Raw genomic sequence first — 8,902 nt, forward strand, 5'->3', positions numbered from 1 at the left:
AGAAAGCTTTGGGACGTGCTGTAAGACAGGTACACATTAGTCAGAAAACGTAGAGAAATTGCTTTAGAAGAATGACAGCTTATAATAAATTGTAACCTTTTTGCTACCACCAGTCTCCCAATTACAATTGCACTGAGGCAGTCTAACACCGCATGTTTGAGGATTTCTCTAGTTCCAGAGCAAGTTTTCCTATGAATCGGCATCATTTTCTTGCTTGAGTTCACAGATCATCCTCGCTGACCCATTCTGTTTCTCACACACCATTGACTGATATCCTAATGATACCCGTAAATTAGGGGGGATTTGGTGACTGTGTGGGTCAGTCAGAAGACATCATGCTTTTCACAACCAGGCCCTGAATACAAGATTGCTGCAGGCTGATAATGGCTAATATCTCTCACCACTGAGCGGTTGTGAATGTATTATGTGAAATGGGGCAGGGGTCTCCAACCACAGACCCCCCAGGGACAGGTTTCCACATCATCACTGATGACATTGGTGACAACCTTGGTGGCTAGACAACTCCATAGGAGGGACAGCCTAGGACAGACGGGGCCAGGGAAAGTGAGCTCTTTTCTGATTCCTTATGCTAGTTCCAATAGGTCCAGGATGAGGCATGTTGGTATGTCTGCTTGCACTGTTGCTGCCCCTAATCCTATTCACGTAGTCTGATGCAGGCAAGTAGTCAGCATTAATGAAGTCAATAAATGGGGCTTCTCACAATACAGGGGCCCAGCCGCAAGGCTCTGACTCCAGATCTGAAGTCACTCGCTGTCCTCATCTGTGCATAAATTAAAGACTTTTGGTCGCTACGGATCTAGTCCATCACTTTCCATCAGCTCTAAACTAAAAATCAGTGGGACTTTTGTATGGCTGTAAGGATCTGTCCTCTATCAGATACCGCTGCACCTTAGACAGCTTATTGTAGATTCATAAGCTTTCGACAATATTCTTCAGCCCGCAGCTCTTCTGATTCACAGCTAAGGAATGATGGTAGAAAAAATAGGGTGCTTGGATGTACAGCATCTCATCACGGGCTTCAGGCCCTTCCTTGCTGCTTCTTTTTAAAGCTATATAAGTTCTAAGACTATAAATCCTTTCACTATTAGTGTTATGAAGAGTGTAATATTGTCATAATTATTGGCTTTAAAAATGTCCACATTCTTCCATTCTAATGCAGAATGTGCTCTGAGCAAATATATATCCAGGCACTTAACCGGCATTGCATTGGCTAAGGGCGCCCCTTCTCAAATCTGGCTTACTTGAAAGTCAAACTACTTTAAAATAGAAAATGACTTCATAATTCCTAGGAATTGTTACCACACCAAAACAAGGCATCCAAAAAACTACATCCCTAGCCCCCAGATAATGAGGGTATTCATTTGGAGCTGAGCCCCAGGAGACTGAGGATGAGAAATCTAGCTTTATTCGCTTTTCTAATGCCTACTGCTCTATAGGAAAGAAGCATACGAGTAAATCCCAATTATCTATCTCATGAGAGATGCAAAATGCTCAAAAAAACTATTGTAATAAAATGAATTGTGATTTCAATTTGTGAGGGAGAGGAGGTCATTTTGGATAGCCCAGAGTTCTGGATAACTGGACTTTGAATGATCAAGTCTGTAATCACATAATTACAGTATATACTTGGGGTATGTACTGTAGTTATTAAGGGTAGAAACATGACCATGAACATGACTATATACATTATAAAAAACATGACCGTGTTATGTTATAACTCATAGTCAGTAATTAGCCATGGGCCTTGTTTAATCACCACCATAGTCAACAAAAATGCTTAAGCTACCCAAGTTTTCTATCATGTGAAAGTGGATACAAGGGTTGAGATGTACTAGGGTCTGTGCTGCAGCAATTGATTCTACTCGGTAGGTGCTGGGATACCGCAGTGATGAGTAACAATGCAATACCCTGTCATAAATGGATAAGCCTTTTGAAGAACATTCAGTCTATATTAGACTGAAGACAACAGGAGATGTGGATAAATCTGAGCATTTTGGAATTACAAATGCCGGTATAAGGCAATCAAGACTCATAGTAGAGATTATATCTTTTATTAGACCAACAAGATTTTTGCAAAAAAATGTCTTTAATTGCAAGCTTTCGGGCACAAACACCCTTCATCAGGCATAGGAGAAAAGACTGTAACAGTTCCCCTGGGTAGAAATGAAAGTTCAGGATTTCACAGGGGAGTCAAGAGATGGGAAGCTCCTCTGGGCAGGCAGTTCATAAACATGAACTTTCATTTCTACCCAGAAGAACTGTTACAATCTTTTCTCCAATGCCCGATGAAGGGTGTTTGTGCCCGAGAACTTGCAATTGAAGAATTTTTTTTGCAAAAATCTCGTTGGTCTAATAAAATATATTATCTCTACTATGAGTCCTGATTGCCTTTTCCTCTAGACCAATACGGCTCCAACCTGGATACCAAACCCTGGTGTAGGAATTTAGGCAGATGTATCTTTCTAGCACCCATTCCCCGCTTCTCTGCTGTTAGGAAAAATAATAAACTATGGTGCTTTAAAACGTTTGGGGACATACCAGCAATTCCTTAATCTAGTTAGAGGGCCTGATTCTACAAATACTTACTCCTGGGTATAAACCCAAACCAGCAGGATTGTTGTCGGCCGTAAGTACTTTTTGTGGCAGTAGGTGCTGTAATTCAGAAGATACCTTCACGTATGCTATGTCACAGCTCTGCTCCGTTAACATGCTTTAAGATTAAGGGCTCTGATTGATCCTGTTGTTCAAATCATTCTGCCTTTACTCGCTCTTAGAAGTATTTTAACCCTCAGCCAGTGCTAACAAAACCTAGTTTTACACAAATGAAACTTTCTGATAAATGGTATTTAGGGCAGAATGTGAAGTCACACACATGCTTAGGAAGCATAATGACTAGTGATTATTATACAGCCCAGTGTTATTCCCACTCAGTTGGGTAGAGATTTGACAGTTTTGGGGCAGGGCTGGACCTTTCCCCTCTAGTCATGTTTCTAAATATTTTTTGGCTGCTTTAAAAATTAATTCTATGGTCTATATTAAAGGACTCCAGCACTGTCTCAAAGTTATTAGTCACTTTTGAAATGCTTGGCTTATTTGTCAGAAGTTGTCAAACTCTCTTAAAGCCTACCCATTTACCAAAAATCGGTCCTTTCCACAGAAAACAATTCAGAGGCACACAAGAGTAAAGAGTCTCTCATTTGCAGGAAGTTCATTTTAAAACTAAGGCAATTTTTTCCTGTTACTTGTATCCTGCTCTTGCTGACCCGCTGTGGGACATTAACTCCTTTTCATCATTTCAGTCGACTCTTTGCCTCCTGCCAAGAAACCTAAAGAGGAAGAGTTATACCCAAAGAAGACTTCAAATTGCAGAAACATGCCTAGGTCGTCTAGAAACAAGAAAGGTACGGCTGCATTTCAACCAGCCTCTGCAACATGGCACAGGAGTGGCAATCCTTAGTGTGACTTCATTACAGAGGTGAAGTCATGGGAGAGCTGCACGTGGCATGCAGTACTCTGTATTCTCAGCTGCACAAGAAGAAATCTGGTGTGATTGCACTTCAGTCAGTGCAATGGTCATCCCTTCTGCCCACCAAAGCAAATAAGAGCAAGCTGGTCTGAGCACACCCGTCAGCAGAGATCCTGCGGCTCTCTCAGAAGTGCAGGAGACTCTCCAGACCCTTCTGTGTAGCCAGGAAATCCTTCCATTCCTAAATGTGAAATATTCACACACAGCCCCTGATCTCTCCCCTGGGTGCAGGCCCCTCACTCCCACTCGTGCGCATAGTAGTACCGGTCTGACAAAGCTTCTGTCAAAGGGACAGCCCTGGCCGAGGCATCTCTATGAAAGGGTTCCCCAAACCCCAGAGGGGGTCCCAAGAAAAAGCAACCTCAGCTCAGGGCAACATGACTTTGTGGGTAAGTGCCTGGATTTAGGGTTACTGCACTTCCCCAGCCAGACCTCCACCTGCCCTCCTCCCTCCTGCAGCCCACCCAGTCCCTGCTCCTCCCAAGACCCAGGGTCAGTGGATGGGAGGAGCAGGACAGTGGCTAGGAGGGGGCTGGTGGGGACACAGTGCCCCCATCTCCTCTCCCCTATGTATCAGGAGCTACAAGGCACAGGTTGCCTGCTGCTTGCTATAACACACACTGTGTCTTACTGGGTTTTTTTAGGTGCTTCCTGCAGCAGCTTCATCTGGGCCCCCCTGCTGACGTGTGCTGTTCTTCTACTGCTGGCCCTGGCTGTCGTCATCCACCGCTTTCAGCGTAAGGGTTTGGCAGAGCACATGATTCACCCTTCTCCAAGATCCCTGCACTGCCCTGGCAGGGATTTCTCCATGCTCAGGGCTCTCCCTTCCTACAAATAAGGGGATGGAGGGGTCACCTTGGGTGTTCTCTGCCCCATACCACGCGCTGCAGAGAGCTGCCGGTGGAGGCCAAAGATCGACTTACAAGGAAAGATGGGGCAGGGGCAGAGCCCACAGGAACCCCTCAGATTCACGGTGGCTTGGGGTTGTGTCAAGCTTTCTGTCCCCTGCAGCATGGAGTAGACTTGCTAGGTCTCCAGGAGCAGGTGAAGGCAGGAACACCCTGGCAGGGCAGCTCCACTGGGTGAAGGTTTCAGGTGGGGAGGCTTGCAGAGGCAGAAATATCAGGGGCTGAAAGCAAGGAGCCTGAGGAAAGCACTGGCAGGGGGGCAAAAGCTAGGAACTGTTCTCCTGTCCTGACCTGTTCCCTGCCTTTTTTTTTCAGGCCTGCGCCGGAGGCTGAGGCTTCACTTCAGGAAGCAGTAAGTGGTTTGCTTGCTTTCTACAGAAAGACATACTGAAAAACAGCAAAAGCCATGATTTCCACCCCTCTCCCCACTACTCCCGGCCTGCCATGGGCCAGAGCTAAAAGACCCGTCCTGGAAAATGCTGAGCCTCCCCTGTATGCGAGCTGAGGAGCTGATGGCCATCAATTCTCAGGAACATCAGTGGGAGTTGAAGACCTCCGGCACCCAGGAGGAAGCACTCGGTGCTTTGCTGAACTGAGCTGTGTGTATGCACACAGGTTGACTCCACTGATGATGTCCCACTGGAAAGGCAGGCAATGCACCTCTGTAATTCTGGGTGCCCCCGCTCTGGTGTACCCCCACTTGGCTTTCACCCCATCAGCCAAGAAAGGCGTTGTGCTGTCTGTTGAAGTTGCTTAAGGTTGGAGAGTAGCCACGTCATCACTAGAGAGTAGCCAAAAGCAAAATCCAGACTAGAACACCCTCTTCTCACCTCTACTCAAATTTGGGGGGGTTGGACTGAACTTTGCAGTAAAGCCCTAATCCAAACACCACTGTACATTGGAAGGGTTTGGATCTGATTCTAGGCAAGGACTTTGCAAGGTAAGCCAACTTCTAGTCATGGCTAATGGGTCCACAGGGGCATGAGACTCATGCTGGAGCTACACAGACATTCCCAGGCTGTTTCATCGGCAAGCATGAAGCACACCTGCATATGTTTTTCTGCATTTTCTCTGTGCCTCAAAACTATTTTAAATTAGGGCAGAGAAGCTGAGTAGTCTCTGATCTCTGTGGTATGTGGTTTCTTCCCCAGTATATGGCAGCTGGTGGGGTGGCACGTGCACATACCTCGTTGCAGGTTCTCAGCCCCCAAATTATGTTAATGGGTCTGCCTTGAAGGGGTCACAAGAGCTGATGGCAGCGAGTGAAAGGTAGTAATGTAAAGAGACATGGCTAGACGTCGCTAAATAAAAGTCTGAAAGGAGGAGCGGAGCTATATTCCAGCAAGATCTTCCTGCCATGAGATCAGTGAGGTGATGGAAGAGTTTCTGAAGGGAGGAAGATAGAGCCTCAGCTGTGCCATTTGCAGAGCTCAGGGTAACACAGAGTGGTGGGCACAGGCGATTGAGGGAGGACTAGATGGCCCACAGAGGCAGAACAGTCTTTCCATGACAGCAGAGGGGCATCAAATGCTCCCATAGATCTTTTGGGAATCCCAAGGGAGGGCGTTCCCAAAGTGGAAAAAAGCCATCAACTTCTTCCTCTGGGTGGTAGGACTCTGCAGTCCCACCAAACCACATCTGTGCTTTTCCAGGTCCAGGTGGCTCCCCTAACACAGGAACACTTCCTGTCTTCATAGCCATCTTCTCTCCTGTTCATCTTAGCCTCAGGGCAAATGCCCCTGCCCAGGCCAGTAGGTCTCGGGACCAGGCAGCTAATCCCTTCAGCTGGTTCTCCTTGCTGTGCCCAATCCATGTGGGTCTACTGAGAGGACAAGATTCATCCTTTCCAGGAAAGCAGCAAGGCAGGGAACCCTATCTCCTCCCACTGCAGTACCTACCAGATAAAGGTCTAGAGCAGATTGGCCCCTCTAGTGTATCCCCAGTAATCACGTGCCTGTGATCGTGTATACCTCACAGCTCATGCAGGAGCATCAGGACCATTAATTCCCCACTATTGGTGGAGGAGAAGCTAATGCATCCTGCCCCACACTCAGGGAGCACATTGACATGTTCATTAATGTGCCATAGTTATAGCACATTTAGTTTAGTACCTGTCGTTTCATCTACACACAGTCCTAGGTACTAACTCAATGCGCAGTAACCAGCACTAATGCACAGTAACCAGTGCTAATACACAGTAGTGCTGGCGCATGGCTTTTTAGAGACATTAATGCACAGTAGACTAGTTCAACTGTGCATTAGTGCAATAGCATGGCTTTTGCCCTGACACACTAATGCACAGTAGAATTAGTCTTAGCGTCTTGTATAAACGCATCCAGGATGCTGCTTATGGATTGCAAGGCAGTCGCCAGTACCAGACAGCCCCCAGGATCCTACTGGGAGAAAGCAGACATCTTGTCTGCTCCCTTGAAACTCAGGGGAACCACCCAGCTCCTCCCTATTGGGCAGGAGGAAGGGCAAGACACAAGGATGAGGTCCACTCATTAATGAGTGGGAGAACCTGAGGGGTTACATGGGAAGCTCATGGCAGGTAGGGAGGAGGAAATGGGATTTGGATTTTGCCTGGCCAAAGAATCACTCATGGTGGGGCAAAAGGCAGGGCAGGGTGGCACTTTAGAGACAAACTTGTTCAGAGAGGCATAAGCTTTCATAGGCAACTGCCTACTTTGTCAGATGCTGTGATATTGGAGCAGAAGGGCCTTCTTGTCTATATAGAAGCCAAACCTGCCATCAAGAAGTGTTTATGTGTCCCAAATCGCTTCCCAGCTAAGTGCAATTGGATCTGGATTTTGAATTTTAACCATTCTCTTTTGACCGCCGGTGGGGGTGGGCATTGTTACTAGGACTCTGGCTGTGCCTACGTAGCAGGAACATGATCTGAAAAAGGCAGCATCTTGCCTTTTGGTTCTGGATTCAATGCTTTACAGTATTACCTTTGTGTATTTCCCTGTGTTTTAGGGTTCTTAAATAAGACTAATGCCTGGAGAACACTTCTGTGTTGCACGTCGGATGGTGAGCACCGCTGGGAACACACCAACCAGAAGGCATGTTGCCATGAGAATAATCATAGATTTAAAATGCACAACAGTCAGATACCTGTTTGCTAGGGCTTTCCTGCCATTTATGCCAGCTCTATTTAATACCCACTTCTATGCCCCAGCTTACAGATCGGAGGGGCAGATCCCACAAAGTGCAGAGAGTGTTGCCTGGGAAGGGCTGAGTGCCTTCACTTCCCTCTGAAGTCAATGGGACTTGAGGCTGGCCTGCACTTTGCTGGATTGGGCTCCTGGCTCATGTTGCTGATTGACGTGTAAATAGTGTTTTGTTTACACTGCACTGAAAAAGCCTCTTCTCCATTCAGTCTCACTTAATAAAATAGCATTTAAAGGATTTTAGATTCAGTTTTCTTCCTCTTAAAGCTGTTTTATTAGAAATTGTTGTTGAACATGCTGGTTGTTATCATAGCTCTGGTAAGTAATTTATCCAGCAGCTTGAGCAGTTGTCAATCCAGAGTGCTGTTCTATAAAGCCTAGAGCTGCGGGCTATATTTCTCTCTATGGTTTTCTGCAGTAAATGCCATTGATACTACAGTAGCTTCTAGAGTCCCCAGCTGAGATGAGGTCTCATGTGGCTAGATGCTGTATTATACAGAGTCAGAACACATTTACACACACTGTTTCTGTATCACTTTAACTGGGTCAGGTTGAATCTGGGATGGTGGACATGGCACAAGCCATGGACACACTTACGGTGGTAGAAAGGTACCAGAAGAGAGTATCCCTGTAAAACTCAGGGATTAATTCAGTGAAGGTCACTTCCCTAACCAGAGTATGTATTACATACTCACGTAAAAAGGCAATTTTTAGGCTTGCAAACACTGTGTACAAGCCAGGCCAAAGAGATGATCCTGCCCCACCAAGTTTATGGGTCTAAATCAGAGGTGGCCACCCTTTGGCATGCATGTCACAAATGGCACAGGCAGCCTCCATGAGTGGCAGGAAGCAGATAAGGGAGGGAACATAGCAGCAAATAGGGCAGGGGGTAGAAAGAGCAGCAGATCAGGCAGCTCTGGGTGGCACTCAGGGAGGGTGTCGGGTTTACATACCTGCAAAATGGTTGGTCCGTCTGGCCTAAATACAACAGACAAAGTGTGCAAGAGGGAAACACAAAAGAAGTGTTTTGCCCAAGGCCATGGTGCAGGGTAGTGGCAGAGCCCTATGTAGAACCCAGGTCTCTCCATTCCCAATCTGAGCTCTTGTCTCCGAGCCCTGCTGCCTTGCTTCCATAATGCTCTGTTTCATATGGGCTGGTGAATTCCACTTCCCAATGCTGTTAACAAGGCTTGCCTCTTGCCCTGATCTGTTAAAAGAAACCCTGCCCTCACCTCATCCTTTCTGAAATGATGACAACAGCCTGCATGCTCAGT

General features: G+C 46.6%; 1 protein-coding gene across 1 annotated transcript in view; it reads left to right on the top strand.

Moving 5' to 3' along the window:
* Positions 1–7,866, top strand: part of CD8B (CD8 subunit beta) — a 30,697-nt gene extending 22,831 nt beyond the window's left edge. Inside the window, exons 4-7 of the mRNA XM_019478351.2 lie at positions 3,321–3,422; positions 4,192–4,284; positions 4,771–4,807; positions 7,435–7,866. Of these exons, the coding sequence (XP_019333896.1) occupies positions 3,321–3,422; positions 4,192–4,284; positions 4,771–4,807; positions 7,435–7,447 (245 nt within the window). The 3' untranslated portion in view covers positions 7,448–7,866. The remainder of the gene's footprint in view (positions 1–3,320; positions 3,423–4,191; positions 4,285–4,770; positions 4,808–7,434) is intronic.
* Positions 7,867–8,902: the final 1,036 nt, after the last annotated feature.

The sequence above is a fragment of the Alligator mississippiensis genome, chromosome 2 (assembly GCF_030867095.1).
Source record: "Alligator mississippiensis isolate rAllMis1 chromosome 2, rAllMis1, whole genome shotgun sequence".
In the NCBI taxonomy this organism is placed as follows: Eukaryota; Metazoa; Chordata; order Crocodylia; family Alligatoridae; genus Alligator; species Alligator mississippiensis.